The 17949-nt window shown below is 40.7% G+C and overlaps 1 protein-coding gene across 4 annotated transcripts in view; it reads left to right on the top strand.

Moving 5' to 3' along the window:
* LOC105007905 (endoplasmic reticulum metallopeptidase 1) overlaps positions 1 to 17949 on the top strand; it is a 194510-nt gene that overhangs the window by 105847 nt on the left and 70714 nt on the right. For all 4 annotated transcript variants that reach the window (XM_020053476.3, XM_020053477.3, XM_020053479.3 and 1 more), the window contains 3 exons: positions 2514 to 2726; positions 6775 to 6885; positions 7107 to 7214. In XM_020053476.3, the coding sequence (XP_019909035.1) occupies positions 2514 to 2726; positions 6775 to 6885; positions 7107 to 7214 (432 nt within the window). The remainder of the gene's footprint in view (positions 1 to 2513; positions 2727 to 6774; positions 6886 to 7106; positions 7215 to 17949) is intronic.

Genomic DNA, 17949 nt, shown 5'->3' with positions numbered 1-17949 from the left:
GGCTGATCGGATATCCCTCCATTACATAAATATTGTTCTTGTGCATTTAAAAAGCAATTACAGTAAAATAATATCAAAGAAGGTTTTTAATAATTAACTAATACTATAATAACATGTAAATCTGTAAATCTGTATGGTTGCCAGCTTCACTGACAATACATTGCAGAGGACGTTATGTGGCATTTAGAATATCCATTTGTATTGCATTTGCCTTCATTGCACATCTATACATTGCACATCTGTATGTCACATATGTAACATACATTATACTTAACACAAGCAAATTTTCTGCCCTCTTCTATTCTCACTTCTTGTTAGATGCTAACTGCATTTCGTTGTACTGTACAACTTGTTCAATGACTATAAAGTTGAATCTAATCTAAAAAAATATATATTGAGATATGCGCTCCACCAGTTAAATAAAACAAGTAGTCAGGAACACTTCGGTGACTGGCAAGAGATTTCAAGTCACTTATCAGTGGATCAGGGGTGAAAATAGATTTCATTTCTTACCGGTACTGACTTGTGAGTGCGTGCGCTTACGTGCGCATTTACGTGCGCATTATAATTCACTATAATAGCTCCCTGTTATGTTGTGTGCATCATGTATTGTGCAGATCGACAATGTTATTTTGAAAATGATATTCTATTTGTCTTGTCATTTTCAGTAGGAAAGCGTTACAAAATTGGCCTACAATATAAACAAAATTATAATTAGAGAGAGATATGTATAACAATGTATATCCTATTAATATTTTCTAAAATTTGCAGTTCGTTGACTGTTTGTTTTTTTGCATGCATCTCTCGTAGCTGCATGTCTTCTAGGATAATTATCATTGGTTTGTTTGAGCTCAACATTGTTTCAACAGCTTATTTTCTGCAGTAATGGAATGGTTAGGTATTTGCATATAGCGGGATGTGGAGACGTGATCAGAATCTTTTTTGAAAGTTACTAGGTGTAGTGGTTAGATAAGTAGGCCTACTTTTGTAAAGGAATTGGAAAACAGGTTTATTCTTTGTATCATTCTCCATCGCAATGAATAGCCTAAAACACTGTTGACTTTGTGTGTGAGGTGATGATGATAATATATAGCCCTGTAACGCTTAGGGGACATTCATTTTAATTAGCCTACTATCAGACACCCAACACACCTTTATATCCTACACATGTACACAGGTCAGGTAGGCCTAATTTGTGCTCAAGCTCCTATTCAACAGAAATAAATGAAAACACACACATTAGAGTCATTAACCTTAACCAGAATAACCGGACATACTTTTCCCTTTCAGCTTTTCACTCGTGGCCCCCCAACGGTAGCCTTTGGGAACCTCTAGCATAATTAATTCTACTAAGTAACAGAATATTTTAGCCTAAAACCTGGCTGCCTATGCCAGGAGATTGACCATGGCCATGGATGGACTTTACAACAAGACAATGACCCCAAACATACATCAATATCAACACAGATATGGATCACCCAATTAATGTTTTACAGTGGCTATCACAGTCTCTGGGCTTGAGTTTAATTGAAAACCTGTGGTCTGAAATGAAGAGGGCAGTCCCTAAGTGCAAATCAGAGACTGTTAAGGGTCTTATAATGTGCTTTGTATAAGAGGCTCAGTGCTGTTATCCACCCCAGGGGAGGCTTTACAACATTTTGATGGCAGGGGTGCCCATCATTTTGAAATAGCACCTTAAAGTGATTATTTGACAATCAGATGAAAACATAATTACTGGTTGTGTTAATTTAAAAGGTACCTGAGGGCCACATGACCCTGCAGAGAATCTCTGGCCTCGTCGCTAAGTATGGGTCAAGTACAATTAGTTGTACTTGTAACTAATCATGCCATATAAGCAGGCCCGACTGGAGTTGCACTTATACCATGGCCAAACTGTAAAGTGAAAGTTAGGACTACCTTGCGAGAAGAGTAGTGAATTCGACGATAAAAATCAATTAAAAGTAGTCCAGCAGCACCCAATTATTTCTATAGCCTCTCCTCCTGTACTGGTGTTGATACAATATTTCGGTTTTATGTTGCACCATCTCACTTGTTTGGTTTACTATCATTCTATTGCCCTTTTTATAGATCTGTATTCAAGAAGCAAGCTGTAAAGGCTGCAACACATTGCGTTATTAGCCGACCTTGTAACCACTTGCCTCTGATCACTAATTCACCTCATGCTGTGTTTTGTTGACCACCCACGGCTAGTGTAGAGCTAGTCTTGTTGAATTGCTAGCCGCTAGACGCTAACTCTAAACCAAATTAATAAAATGAGAGAAATTGTAAAAGTCAATGAGAGCTAGAAGAAAAGGGTGTTTCAAAAATTGTCTTCACCCATCTAAAAGAGTATAGCAGCAGAATAATCCAAATATATGATTTGAACAGACCAACCTTCTGATCTTTTGGCAATGTCTTAAATTGCTAAAGTAGATTGTTCACTAATTGCTCTGTTAAGCCGTCAGATATCATTGTTAAATGCAGTTTACTTTACCTCCTTCCTGTATCCCTAGGTGACAACATCCTTGCCATACTGAAGCACCTGATGATGTCTAAAGAGCTGGGGAACTTTTCAGAAGCTCACCCTGGCCAGATGGTGTTCTTCGACCTACTTGGCATGGTGATGGTGGCGTACCCAGCCCGCATTGGCACCATCATCAACTACGTGACTGCAGTGGCAACCTTCCTCTACTTGTTTATCAAGTGCTGCTATACCGGAAACATCGGTAAATGGCATTATGTATATTATTTTTTATTATTTATTTGTTAGTGTTTTTGTGGCTTTATTCTGACCACGCATTAGTACACCTTGAAACACATGACACTCAAACCTCTCCTGGGGACACAACTGTTCCATGGGTTTTGCCTATTGCAGAGTAAGGAATGTGCAGTATCTTCACTCACAGGCTTGAAATGTAGCGGATACAAGCATCCAAGAGGTACTTTTTGTGTTGCTGAAATCTCTGGAAGGGTTGCTGTGCCCTCAAGCAAGATATGTATGCCCTCCCTCCAATGCCTTTCGGGGGAAGAGTCACTGGCTTGTTGTTGTCTCTCTGTTGCGCACTTGTGCAGTTGGGCTGTACTCTGCTGGCAATACTCGGCTCTCATTCAGGGGGGTTGCGGTTGGTGGGTGTCCCTTTGGTTGATGCCTGGCAATGTGGGTGGATTGATTTCTTGCCTGTTGGGCCCTGTCCGGGGCCTCCCCCAGCTAGTGCCACAGTGTCGCCGGACCCCCCCCCCCGTCTCAGTTCCAAGGTCTTACGCTGCTATACTACTGTGCTGGGGGATTGGGTCAGTTCTCCTTCCCCACTAAGTTCTCGTTCTCCACTATAAATCGTTGTTGATATGAGGAATGCATTTTCTGAATTTTCCCAGTCTCCTCCCGTTTTAAACTTTAGGAGGACATGAGGTCCTGGTCCACACCTGCGGTGTACCTGGTTTCGGGGCCCAGTTGCTGTACCTGTCCTTGTCCATTTGGTCATACTTCTGACCTAGCCTAAATGTAAATACTCTGGATTTAGCCCACATGCATTTATTAATTATTTCAATTGGACTCTTAATATCTCATCTGGCACAGCCAGAAGATGACTGGTCACCCCTCTAGGTTTCTTCCTAAAATTCAGCCTTCTTAGGGAGTTTTTCCTAGCCACTGAAATTCAACACAACTGTTGTTTGCTCCTTGGGGTTTAAGGCCGGGTGTTTCTGTAAAAGCACTTTGTGACAACTGCTGTTGAAAAAAGGGCTTTATAAATACATTTGATTGATTGATTGATGTATCTCTCCGCAACAGCTTCCCGGTTGCCCAGTCCGACAGCCCCCACACCTTTCCAATAACCTTTGTGTGTCTTTCAGAGGAGTTGGTTTGAATGCGGTTGTGTAGTTTTAGTTGCAACTTGTGTGCAATTGAGCAATATAGTGATTTAAGCAAATTGCCAACTAATTATTGAGCCCTTGATAAGTGAATCAGAGTGGCTAATGTAGGGGCTATAACATGTTCTGCTGTTTTTTGTAAAAGATATTGGATAACGTGCTCTAGTGTCTAAGGGGAGTAAAGGAGATTACTAGTGTGGTATAGTCAATTTCAGTATAAATGTTTCGTTGTATGGCCAAACAGGATCAAGGATTTAGCTAGATCTTTAATCTTATTCAGATGCACAATATCCATAGGGTATTAAATACATTTTCAAATTGTTTCATTATTATTTATAAGAAGAACCATCAGCTGAATATTTTAAGGGGACACACTGACTGAATACGGCAAAAGCCGGACACACTGGGGGTATGTTTGTATATAGCCTGTTGATTCCTCCTTGATTTATAAAAAATAGGAACATTTGACATTCTTACAATACTAGCCACCTACTGTAGCTTGTAATTTTCTGAAATTAGCTTTAGCCACTTAGCATCTATGAATGTGCTACCAATCTGCCAAACTCATAACAAGCTACCAAGAAGCCATTCGCTTAAGATCTAGGTTTGAACTAGCTTGTTTAATTAGCCTATCTTTCTTTACTGATTAGGCAAGGAAAAGCAAGAAATTATTAAACGGAAGGAAACACTTTGTGATCTTTTACCAGATTTTAACAAAGATGTAGAGAAGTTTACATTATTTCTTTACAAAGGAATCCCAGTCAGGATGATACACCGGAGAATACTTAAACTTCAATACACTGGCTCATATGATATCATGACATACTTTAGTGTATTTGGTGTAATAATATGTGCCTAATGTGTTTTGATTCCATGTGCTTTGTTGTAATTTTGATGGGATTCATGTAGTTTTTTAAGATGGGATTTAAAACATGTAGTTTATTTATGTGTAGAGAACTCTGGTCTCTGCAGACCCACCACAACACAGCAACAGTGTAAGGTGTAAGAATTATTTTAAATACATACAAATCTATAATGTTGTCTTAATGAGATTGGGAAATGCAATGAAAGGGAGCGTATCTTTCTAGATCATTGACAACAACGGTTTAAGTGCCAATGCTGTTTAGCATGCTCCAGGTCCTAGCATTTACTATAGGCTATTAACATGGAAGTGTTGTGTAATTTTATATATGGAGACCCCAAGATGCAACCAAGTACTGTTGTTCACTCAAATTGGGCAAGATGCCCTTGCTTCTCCTACAAGCCAGGTTTATTACTGTTCCACTAGTTGTATTGTATTTTATAATTTCAACCCATTTTTCTACCCAGTTTTGTAATGCTGAATTTGTGATTAAGGTGCTGCTTTATACGAGCGACTTCAAGTGGACACACAAAGCCATTTGGTGCTGTATAACCTTTTTCCTTCAAAAACACTGAATATTGTGTTTGCTGTGGTTCTTTTTGTCATATTACATTTTGTAAGATCTGAAACCATTCAGTGTGACCAAAATGCAATAATAGAGGAAATCAGGAAAGGGCAAAAATACTTTTTCACAGCACTGTACTTCAGTTTTTTTTCTTACAAATATTTTCCAACATAAAAATGTCACCTTACAATAACAGATTTAGAGTTTCACTGTTTTAAAATAAAATCGACCATTTCAATGATGCGCCTGATTATACACCAATCAGCCATAACATTATGACCACCTGCCTAATATTGTGTAGGTCCCTCTTTTGCCGCCAAAACAGCCCTGACCCGTCGTGGCACTAGACCTCTGAAGGTGTGCTGTGTTATCTAGCACCAATATGTTAGCAGCAGATCCTTTATGTCCTGTAAGTTGCGAGGTGGGGCCTTAATGGATCAGACCTGTTTTTCCAGCACCTCCCACAGATGCTCGATTGGATTTAGATCTGGGGAATTTGGAGGCCAAGTCTTTGTGTTGGAGGCCAACTCGTTGTGTTCCTCAAACCATACCTGAACCATTTTTGCTTTGTGGCAGGGCGCATTACCCTGCTAAAAGAGGTCAATGCCATCAGGGAATACCGTTGCCATGAAAGGGTGCACATGGACATGGTCTGCAACAATGCTCAGGTAGGTGGTACATGTCAAAGTAACGTCCACATGAATGGCAGGACCCAAGGTTTCCCAGCAGAACATTGCCCAAAGCATCACACTGCCTCCACCGGCTTGCCTCATTCCCATAGTGCATCCTGGTGCCATGTGTTCTCCAGGTAAGCGATGCACATGTACCCGGCCATCCACATGATGTAAAAGGAAATGTGATTCATCAGACCAGGCCACCTACTTCCATTGCTCCTTGGTGAGGTTCTGATGCTCACATGCCCATTCTAGGTGTTTCGGCAGTGGATGGGGTCAGCATGGGCACCCTGACTGGTCTGCGGCTACGCAGCCCCATACACCAATTTGAGCTACAGTAGCTCATCTGTTGGATCGGAACACACGGGCCAGCCTTCGCTCCCCACATGCATAAATGAGCCTTGGCCGCTCATGACCCTGTCGCCGGTTCACCACTTTTGATAGGTACTGACCACTGCAGACTAGGAACACCCCACAAGGGCTGAAGTTTTGGAGATGCTCTGACCCAGTCATCTAGCCTTCACAATTTGGCCCTTGTCAAAGTCGCTCAGATCCTTACGCGTGCCCATTTTCCCTGCTTCTAACACATCAACTTTGAGGACAGTGTTCACTTACTGCATAATATATCCCACCCACTGACAGGTGCCATGATAACGAGATTATCATTGTTATTCACTTCACCTGTCAGTTGTCATAAAGTTATGGCTGATTGGTGTATGTATTATGATCCCATTTATTGTGTTGTCATTTGTATGCAAATATTCTTGGCATTTGTGTAGAATTGTCTGTTCTTTTTTGTGTAGAGACACATCTGGACAGTGCAGAGACAACTTTAGCCAATGCAGAGACTATTCATGCCAGTGCAGAACCATCACAAACCTCATGTGTTGATCAGGGTGACTGCGTTGATGGAGGTAGGCATTTCTTTTTACGTGATATGTCTTAATTTCAGTCTTTACTTAAACAAAAGCTGGATTTTCAATAAGAGTGTGTGGACTTTTGTTATCCACTGTATCTGCTGAAACGTTATGATCTTTTGTACTGTTTTAATTTGCATAAAAATTTGTAGGCATGTTTGTAATATTTTGAGAGGAGATTTGCAACACATACCAGTTTTCTGTTTTGTAATATTTAGAGACAACTCTGACCGGTGCAGAGACGTTAGACGATGCAGAGATAATTCAGGCTAGTCCAGATCCACCACCAACCCTATGGAACGGTCTGGTCAACTGCAGTCGAAGAGGTAGGAATTATTTTATTTGAATAAGGTTTGGCCATACTAAAACAATAAAATCAACTATATGATCAGGGCTCAACATTAAACTTTTTTGTCACTGACCCCACTGGGCAGTGGGTTTGAAACGTACTGGCCCCAAGACCATTTTTACTGTGCCCTCCAAAATGTTTACTGTTTCCCTCCAAAAGTTGTAATTTATCAGTGTTACAACAAGACCAAAGACTCTTAAGTTATGTAATTCTGTTAACATGTTTTATTGTTTATTACATACATCCTGGATATAAAAAACTATTTTTTTAATCACATTTCAAATCTTTAAAAAATGAAAAGGTATAGTCAGCAAAACCATTTACTTTTAAAACAAAACAAACTAACAGACCTCAAACATGACATGCTCTCCTGTTGACAACCATCTCTGCACAACTCTATCTGTCTGAAGCTGTACAACCTCTGGTCCTTCAATGCTAATATATAATAGTTTCCATACCATTTCTACAGACAGGCTGCTCCTCCAATCGGTGCAGAATCCTCGCTCAATAAAAAATGTAATACTTTCTATCAAAATTAATTCAGCCTTAATCATCCACCTCCATTATTAAATCTCAAAATAAAAAAAATCTAGAATTGTATTGCATAGGCTAATCATTAACATTTATTGAATGGCATAACATTGACTATCAAAACACACCGTGGTGAAGATAGCTTTTTATTAAAGATTGGGACAAAAATGTTTTCAACCATTATCTGACCATCCTAAAAAAATAATGAATAGACGTAGCTAGCTACTTGCCTGCGACACGCCACATCAGTATGATACCGATTACCCAGGTCGACACCATCTTCTGCTGAAGTTCAACAGCCCGGGGCGAGGCGACCGGCGGGTCCGTCTTAGTTACGTGATATGCCGTTGTTATAAGTCGTGCAATGGCACAATGGGCATCTGCATTTAAATTCCTGACCAGCGCGGTAAAGGGCCCAGAAGACGGATTCTCAGCCACCCGCTTAGCTGTCATGTAGACAAGGTGCTGTCTGCTATTAGCATGTCTGGTCAGGGATTGTTTTCGAAAGTTCTCGGTGCCTGTGAAAAAAGACCCACTTTTGTCTGCTTTAACCGGGAACTTACGACAGAGTGCATCTGAGTTCCATAAAAGTTGACACTTCCGTTTGAGCTCATAATTACCCTTTGCTGCCATCTTCACTTTCAGTGTCTCCTGTCAGTTGTTTAAAAGAATGTATTGAGATTAGAGAAATAAAATTTGACAACCACTCGTCACATCACTACTCAACTCTTGATTGGCCAACGGTGTGCGCTGCAAAACTACTGCAGGATGTTGAGTTTCTAACTTGATTTTTAAAACTTTGAAAAAACATTTTGCACTGGCCCAATCGGGACAGTGAGTTGCTAGTTCAACTCTCCCGAAGCTCTCTTTACTGCCAACGTTATTGTGGAGCCCTGATGATGTTTCAGAAGTGCACTGAGTTCTGAGATTTTTTAAATGACTTAAAGGACATTTTCAACAATTGTCTTTACTACTCCCTCAGAACTTGGTTGTAGCCAGGTTTGACAAAGAGCCCTTTGCCAGGAAGGAAATTTGTTAGAATTATGAGATTCCTAGAACATCCATTGTGCTTTGCACTTGGAAGGCAGGTGTGGAGGTGCGTCGAAAATTAGATTGATGTGGTTTCATCTGTGGGTTAGCATTGACTGTTCTGTGTGGTAGAAAACAGGTTTTTGGTAACCACAAGCAATTTATTTTCCTAAAATAACTATGGATATACAGACCGAGCTGATGGGAAGCAATCTATCAACATAATGACATAATAGCAAGAAGAATTTTCCTCCCCGTAACCACAACATTCATTAGCACAGCTAACGAATGGAACATTTCAAATTGCAATGTTAGCTATGTACTGTAGCTAGCTGATGTTAGGTAGAATGTTTACTAGCAGACGCAAGCATCCTCTATATTACGCATTATTGAAGACAGAAATTGATAATACACAGCAATATAACTGCAAATAATGTATTCATGTTCCATGAAGTGCTCATTCTAGACTAGTGCTGTATGTATTTCTTATGACATGGTTTACAAACACTGTATTCCTGTACCTTCACACCATATCTTATATTATTATATTATTATTATACAGACTGTTATTCATTGTGTTATTTTGTCTTGATTTCCTGACTATACATTTATGATTAATGTTCATGTAGAAATAACAGAAATAGCACCACAAAACAATATTTTTGCTACAGCCAATATAACTTTTGACAAGCTTTGTATGTGCCTGTGAGGTCTGCCATTAGCTCACACCTTTGGCCCTGTTACCAATCTCCTGAACACAGCACACTCCCTGGATCATCTGAACGCAGCACATTCCCTTGATCACCTGAACACAGTACACTCCCTAGATCACACCACCTGGACCTCTAGACACCTGTGCACGCACTCCTGTTCCTATGCACCACCCTTTACACAGCTCTGTAGAAAATTTAGAGACCACTGCACCTCTTTCTTTCCTTTCCAAAAAGTTGAAAAGGAAAGTTTTGAGTGAGGAACAGAAGTGTTCAATTTGCAGTGGTCTCTTAATTTTAACCCTTATGTTCCTCACTCAAAACCTTCCTTTCCAACTTTTTTGGAAAGGAAAGAAAAAGATTTATTGATTTCTTCTGGAGCTGTATGTGTGCCCTAGGGATGGGACGATAGACGATGTCAGTACTAATCACAATGGAAAATAAGATTATGACATCGTGGAGACATTCCATAATAAAGGATAATCGTAATTTCAGTTTGAGGTATTGCCAGTATTTTCTGCTTTCCCAGCATTCTAATAGTCTCCATTGTTAGATTATCCTGTTAAGAACTTTGGTCTGTCTGTTTGACTACGTAGTCGCCTGCCTGCTCCCTCCAATAAGGACTGTCTGTGGCCTGCGACAGGGAGGCTCTGCCCAGGCAAGTTCCACCCATATAGAACACCCTCCCCCTCTTCCAATTTGTTCTCCTATGGCTTGCGGCAGGGAAGCTCCCCCAAGGTTAGCTCTGCCTATACAGGTGCTGGTCATATAATTAGAATATCATCAGAAAGTTGATTTATTTCAGTAATTCCATTCAAAAAGTGAAACTTGTATACATTCATTCCACATAGACTGATATATTTTGAGTGATTATTTCTTTAATATTAATAGAGAGGCGAAGGGAAGGAAAAGAGGTGGCAGAAAAAATTGTAGAAGCAATAGGGATAACCGCACCCTGGAGAGGATTGTGAAACAAAACCCATTCATGTGGGGGAGATTCACAAAGAGTGGACTGCAGCTGGAGTCAGTGCTTCAAGAACCACCACGCGCAGACGTATGCAAGACATGGGTTTCAGCTTTCGCATTCCTCGCCTGACCTTAACCCTATAGAAAATCTATGGGGTATTGTGAAGAGGAAGATGCGATATGCCAGACCCAACAATGCAGAAAAGCTGAAGGCCACTATCAGAGCAACCTGGTCTCTCATAACACCTGAGCAGTGCCACACGACTCCATGCCACGCCGCATTGCTGCAGTAATTCAGGCAAAAGGAGGCCCAACTAAGTATTGAGTGCTGTACATACTTTCATGTTCATACTTTTCAGTTGGCCAACATTTCTAAAAATATTTTTTTTGTATCGGTCTTAAGTAATATTCAAATTTTCTGTGATACTGAATTTAGGATTTTCAATAGTTGTCAGTTATAATCATCACAATTAAAATAAATAAACATTTGAAATATATTCTAATTATATGACCAGCACCTGTATAAATACGTTCCCCCTCTTCCTCTTCATTTCCTTAGGGTTCCTCCTTATCTTTCTATTGCCTATGGACTACTTTATTGTTGTACGGGTCGCAGTAGCTGCCAAAATGACCCAGTCATAACGGATTTTGTTTATGTACATTGCCAGCTTTGATTGTATATCGACAGCACAGATTGCATATCCTATCGGCTATATTGGCCTATATTCAGTGGGGAGAACAAGTATTTGATACACTGCCAATTTTGCAGGTTTTCCTACTTACAAAGCATGTAGAGGTCTAGCATAGGTACATTTCAACTGTGAGAGACGGAATGTAGAACAAAAATCCAGAAAATCACATTGTATGATTTTTTTTATAATTAATTTGCATTTTATTGCATGACATAAGTATTTGATACATCAGAAAAGCAGAACTTTAAAGGTCATTTAAAAATGGCGGTTGAAAACTTCTGCGAGTAGCATCTACACTACTACTTGACCAATCAGAAATTTTCAGCACTACAAGCTCCACCCAAAAAGTTTGGGTACTCTGGGAAAGTCCTACCCCACGAGCAGGGACTTTTTTTGGGGTAAAATATAGTCCCTGGTTCTAGACCCTGGTTCCTGAGGTGGAAACGCTGTGAGTTCCTCGAAAGGTTCCTAGTTCCTGGGGAAAGTTCCTGCAGTGGAAACGTGGCTTTACTCCATACTTTCCCAGATTTTGGAAAGTTTGCGCTTATCTTCCACCGCACACACAGCTGTGCTTAAGATGTGACTGCACCTTTATGAACATTGTAAACTAAACTTCTGATATTTTCCATGAGTAGACACCACGTCTTGCTCCACTAAACTGCTGAGTAGTAAATGTAGGGTATAATGTGTCAGAATGGTGATTTATGGGACTTTCATATTGATGTGACAGGTGGGCGGGACATCCGGTTTGTAGGGTGGGACTTCTGTTGTGACGTATGTTAGGGTGGGACTTCCTGTATGACATGTGTTCGGGCAGGACTTCAGGAGTGACGTATGCGTGTTCGGTGACTTTGTAATTTATGATTACATTGATGTGTCAGTCTTTGATGTTTTACAACGCCTGATGAGCATACGAGACTAGTGTTATGACAGGTGGTTATGTTTGATGATTAACAAATGGGCCTTAGGGTTACCGAATGTTAAATTCCCAGGCAATAAATAAGTGCTGTGTCATTGGTAAGGTGTTTGGTGTTTAACAAATGGTGTTTGACAAATCTATACCCCCGGTTTTTAACTTCTGACAAGTGGTGCAACAGATGGCCTACAACCGGTGGTTGTTAACCTTTCATGTTTTATGGGATGATTGTGTTTTTGGTGAAACACCGGTGAAAGCTAACATCTTGAACACAGCTCAGCAATTTGGTAAGAATTTACAAATAGACTGCAGAGATGGAATCAACATGCCAGCCCCGAAGAAACCAATGCAGAGTTTAACCCAAATCCATCAACTACACCAGGATATGTTGGCACAGGAATGGAAATTGGACGATGGTCGGATCGGTGGATACTCAACCCAGAGCTACCGGAGGTGGCATTTTATGAATTACCCGAAGGCCATGTGTTTTAGGCTGGTGTGACTGATCAAATGGTTTTTAATGCCAGATTATGGGGCACCTTTCGAAAAGTGTTTTATTTGGGGCCAAAACGATGGCCCACATAATACGGTAGATGTACTGTTTAAAGTTGTCGAGGGGCTGAAAGAGAATGACTCTGTTAGATTGGAACAATTTCCAGAAAATGTCAGTATGGTAGATTGTGACTGCGGACTCTTCGACTGACGTAAGACCCTGAACCCCGCCTTACGTTAACACTGTCCTCAACACAGCATAAAAACAGACAGACCACCTGTGACTATCAAGCAGTCGGAAGAATTTACGAAACGTCTCAAGATTACAACCAAGCAGTGATTGCAGAACCCAAGGATGAGGACTGGCTGTGTAACGCCTGGGATGACAACGCTGAAGCCTTCTACGGAATCCCTGACCCCGACAGCTCGATTCCACTGGCATACCCAGCAAGAATCTACCACTGGATTGACTGTATTGGTGATCAGCTAGGTCTGTCATACCTTTCAAATGCTAACAAGAGTTATCACAAAATGGAGACCTTGCACCAAAAGTTTTAAAGATCATCAAAGCAACATTGGAAAACATTGTTGGGGCTATTCTACACAAAGCTTGCATCGGATGTGAAGTGGACCACCCGAGCCAGACAAGACATTCTTGTCTCGATCCGCCTGCTAATTCTTTTGAGACCCATTATGATGACATTGTGGAGACAGTTTTAACACTGCGACTGAAATGTGTTGGTCAAGGCTTTGAACTCATTGGGCGTTCACGCACCGATGACTGATGTTCACGAGGCCGCTGAGAACTTTCTGCATGAGCTCAAGTTGGAGCCGAACATCACACAAAGACTGAGTGAGAATAGGGATGAATACATGGACAAATTTAATGAGGACGCTATATGCGACGCAGTGGCGTCATGGTCTTGTCTAAGGCCGGGTAACTTCAGTTCTCATGTAAACATTTATATAAACAAACACTATGAGAAATCTGAATGTTTGTGTAACTTTTCTGATTATCTTGGGTGTGTAATTTCGAAAACTCTAATAAAATGTTGTTAAACATGTATTACTTCTCATTATTGCTCGAATGCTCTACGATGTCTGAACAGGTTAAGAAAAGTATTTACTACAACCCGGCAAACCCTGCTGGTTATGTGGGTAGAGAGGGTTTGAAAAGAGCGTACTTGGGGAAAACCGGGAAAAGATCCTCAAAAATGGCGTGGCCGATGACTGGCTGCTCGCCCAGGATACATACACACTATACAGGCCTGTAGCTATACATTTTCAAAGAAATAGAGTTATTGTTCATGATGTAAATTCACAATTTCAGCTGGATTTGGTTGACATGAGTGCTTACAGTGTGGAAAACGATAACATGAATAGATGTATTAAGCAAATGCGCATGGATTCGTGTGCTGAGAAATAAAAGCGCTATTGAGGTAAAGCGAGCATTTGAAGACATATTAAAAGAAGGAAGAACACCACAAAAAGTCCAAACGGACAAGGGGAAGGAGTTTTTTAAGGCACATTTTGAAATGTTAATGAAGAATTACAACATAAAACATTTTGCTACAGGAAATTATGTCAAAGCGAGTATCGTTGAGAGATTTAATAAAACAATTAAATCATGAATGTGGAGGTATCTCACAGCTGCCAACACTCTATGTTGAGGTTATTCAATATTTAGTTCATGGACACAACCATAGCTACCATCGGTCTATTAAGATGAAGCCTGCTGATGTTTGTGAAGAAAATTTTAGATTAGTTCTCACGAACCTGTGTGGTACAACAATAATGATAAATGGTAATCAAAGCTACAAGTTCCAGGTTGGGGATATTGTGAGACTCTCAAAGCTGAGAGGTGTGATTACAAAAGGCTATAAAAAAGGGTACACAGAGGAATATTTTACAATAACAGAATGCATTCCTCGGTTACCTCCTGTATATAGAATAAAAGATTACGATGGTGATGTGATGGTTAGGACCTTTTATGAACAGGAATTGCTGAAAATAATCATGGGTAAGGATAAAACTTGGAAGCAGTTTTGGATGAGAAAGTACAGAAAGGGAAGAAAAAGTCTTGTGAAATGGCTTGGTTGGCCTGAGAAATTCAACAGCTGGACACCATTTGAACAAGTGCTTGACCTAGAAACTGGATAAAACTCCAGGATTTTCAGGATAACGTCATTTACATTGACTGAGATCAGCATGGGTGACGGTGGCTTCTACATAATGCTGCCCAGTAACTCATTGAGACATGTCTATCCAAGCAATACGAGTTCGTGCTATACCACAAAATTTGCCAAAGGTATAGATTTGAAAGGTGATTGGGAAGTATCTTTGATAGAGTTCCAATACCCGCATACGCGGAAGACTTTTACATGGGGTGAAAACGCATTTGAACTACATGACTTCAATAACGACAAAACTTGGAAATATGAACACAACACCTGTTATTTCAGCGGCATAGTAAAACTTGTGACAGAGCTCAACAGTTATATAAAACCACATGGTGTATGGACGGGGTATGATGAATTTAAAAATAGAATGTTTTTTTTGAGCCCCATTTGTGTTAGAACTTTTGTACAAAACTGGAACAGATATTGGGCTTAAAACCAGGCAAGAGTTGGTACGCCACAACTACGTACCTCTTAGTAAGAGTCAATTTGACGAGATTATTGAAGTATTGAAGTAAAATCTGATCAAAACCAGCTGGTTTCACTCGTAGTGGGGAAGGTGTTTGCAAAATTACACTTCAGACCCGTCAAACAATCTTTTAGAAATTAAGAAGCAGCCTCAGAAACTCTATGATGATCCTCAAAGTTATGTTGAATACTACACAATACAGGCTGGTAACGGTTTACTGGGTATCATGGTAGCGCTGCAATGTATGGGGCGGGTCTAGGGGGCCTTTTCCGAGGGCTTTTCCGGATGGCTATACCTTTGTTGAAGCGTGGGTTCTCAATAGCAAAACAACATCTGAAAAATGCAGCGAGGAATATAGTTGTCGATGTTGTCAGCAGTGTTATGTGTTGGCTTATGGCTCTTTTGCAGAATAATAACAGACCCAAGTCAGGGGGAGAAGTGTTCCTTGTTGTTTATTCACAAAATATAGTACATGTCTGTCTTAGATGTTCGGCCTTCTTCCCATCTCTCTCCTCGTGGTCTTTCCAGAAGTTTCTGTGCTTCTCCAAATGTCTTTGTATTTAACAGCATATATATACTAGACAAACCTATAGCACTTCCCCTCCACTTTCTGGCTGTCTTCCAATTATATAAGTGCAATGTATGTTCCACCCTCCCTATGTTCTTGGACCCATACGGGAATGTATGGACAAAATTTATCGGGGATGTGTGGGGTAATGAACAGCACATGTCCAACCATTGATCTTTGTGCAGTTTCCAAGAAAGGAAAGAAGATGGCACATATTTGCAAAGCAGTACTCCGTGTTGTGTCCTCTAACAAAAGTATATCAGGGAAAAGGCATGCTTTCTCACAAGTCCCCCCTATGACATTAAAGCACTACATTTACATATCATAACAAGTCTGTAAAGAATAATAACACTACCCATGTAAAAATAATAGAAGGAAAACAGTTACTAATTATACAAATAATAAAGTGAGCTAATTTATCTCACATCCTAATCACGTATAGGTAACTTGTGGTAACCTATATAAGCATATTAAAATTAGAGATAGGCAGTGGGAGTGATGGTACTCTTGTCCTTTACAACACAATCCTGTGAGGGGGAACGTCGTTGGTCAGCACAGGTATCACAGTCACCTTGGGCACACTGGAGCTGATACGGGCATTACATAACCCAAATAACATGATCCTCGCCATAAAGGTGGGAGCCCTGGATAGGCATTGGGGCCACAAATGAAATGAGTTCCATTAGGAGCAATCATGCCCGTAGTTATTAAGTTGCCTAAGGTGTTAGCATAAAATACAGTTTCAGTGCCATTATTGAGGGTTATATTGGCATACATCAAACACTCAGGGATAGTAGTACCATCACAAAGAGAGAGAACAATCACAATGGTTCTGTTTGGCACATAACAATTGTGAAGAATTCTTCTTCCTGTCCGTTGGCCAATAAGGTTGGTGTTGACGCTGATCCCATATGTCACTTTATCTGTGTAGAGTCAGAAAAGACCAGGATACAGTTCGTGTTGTCGTAGGATCAGGTGGATAATCTGCATAACCTGCAAAAAGAACAAATAGAGGAAGTGAGAGTATGGGTGTTTCTATGTAAAAGGTAGATAATCAGGCTCAATTTTGCTAAATGACAGTTGCAGTGGTTGCATAAAAATGTATCAGATTCTGATCCCTTTCTACGCATCTTCACCCGAGATGGACCGCCGGTTGCCTATTGCAACCGGTTCTGTAGTCTCAAGGCTCTGCTCCTCGTCATGTTGTACCACTTTGCAATGAGATGTATCCACCTTGGTTTACCCTGTACCTTCACTGCTGATCTAGTGACAAGTAAAACTTGGTTAGGGCCTTCCCACTTGGCTCCTAATGTCTCTGTAAGGTGTTTCTTTATCATTACCCATTGTCCTGGCACTAAATCATGTCCCCCCTCGGGGGTTGTTCCCCACGCTTCCTTGACCTGTTTGTCTGCCTCTGCTACTGATTCTGACAGTTGCATACAGTAATTAAGCATAGTATCACTCATGATGTTTATATCTGCTTTTCTCAGGTCTAGCGTGCCTGGTAGTGACATAGGCCAGCCTGTGACAACCTCAAACGGACTTAACCCTGTAGTCTTGTGTATAGCTCTTATACTGCATAAGACGGTAGGCAGCGCATCAGGCCACGCTATACGCTACGAAATGGTAGATTATTTTGTCAAGGCCAACATGTCCCAAAGAGTGAATCCGAGTTATTAGGTATGGGAGGTGTGCGTTTGGTGCAACCCACCTAAAGTTGTATTTCCACACCTTCTTTGTTGTGTTTGCATCCTGCAGACATCCATTCCCATACTTCATCTTTTGGTGCATTGTTCTGCATTTATTTGATGTGTTGGAGACTGTCCAATGAATATCTTCTCATGAGTCTGGGTGATCGTGGTGTCTGCTTGGCAGCTGCCTTCGCAGCCCTATCCGCCAGATCATTGCCTTTGTTCTCTTCTGTGAGAATCTTGCCATGTGCTTTTGTTTTCATGATTACAACTTGAACAGGTAACTGGAGAGCTTCCAGTAGAGCCATTACTTCTGGTCCATTCTTCACAGGAGCCCCATGATGTCATGAATCCTCTCTTCATGTGTGACGCCAAATGCATACCTTGAATCAGTGTAGATGTTTGCTGTCAGTATAGAAAACAAGTTCAGGATTCACAAGGGGGTGGACTTTTGTGAATTCATCACAGAGC

Source organism: Esox lucius, chromosome 14, assembly GCF_011004845.1.
Source record: "Esox lucius isolate fEsoLuc1 chromosome 14, fEsoLuc1.pri, whole genome shotgun sequence".
NCBI lineage: Eukaryota > Metazoa > Chordata > Actinopteri > Esociformes > Esocidae > Esox > Esox lucius.
The sequence above is the reverse complement of the archived record's forward strand: the minus strand, read 5'-3'. Positions and strand labels throughout refer to the sequence as shown.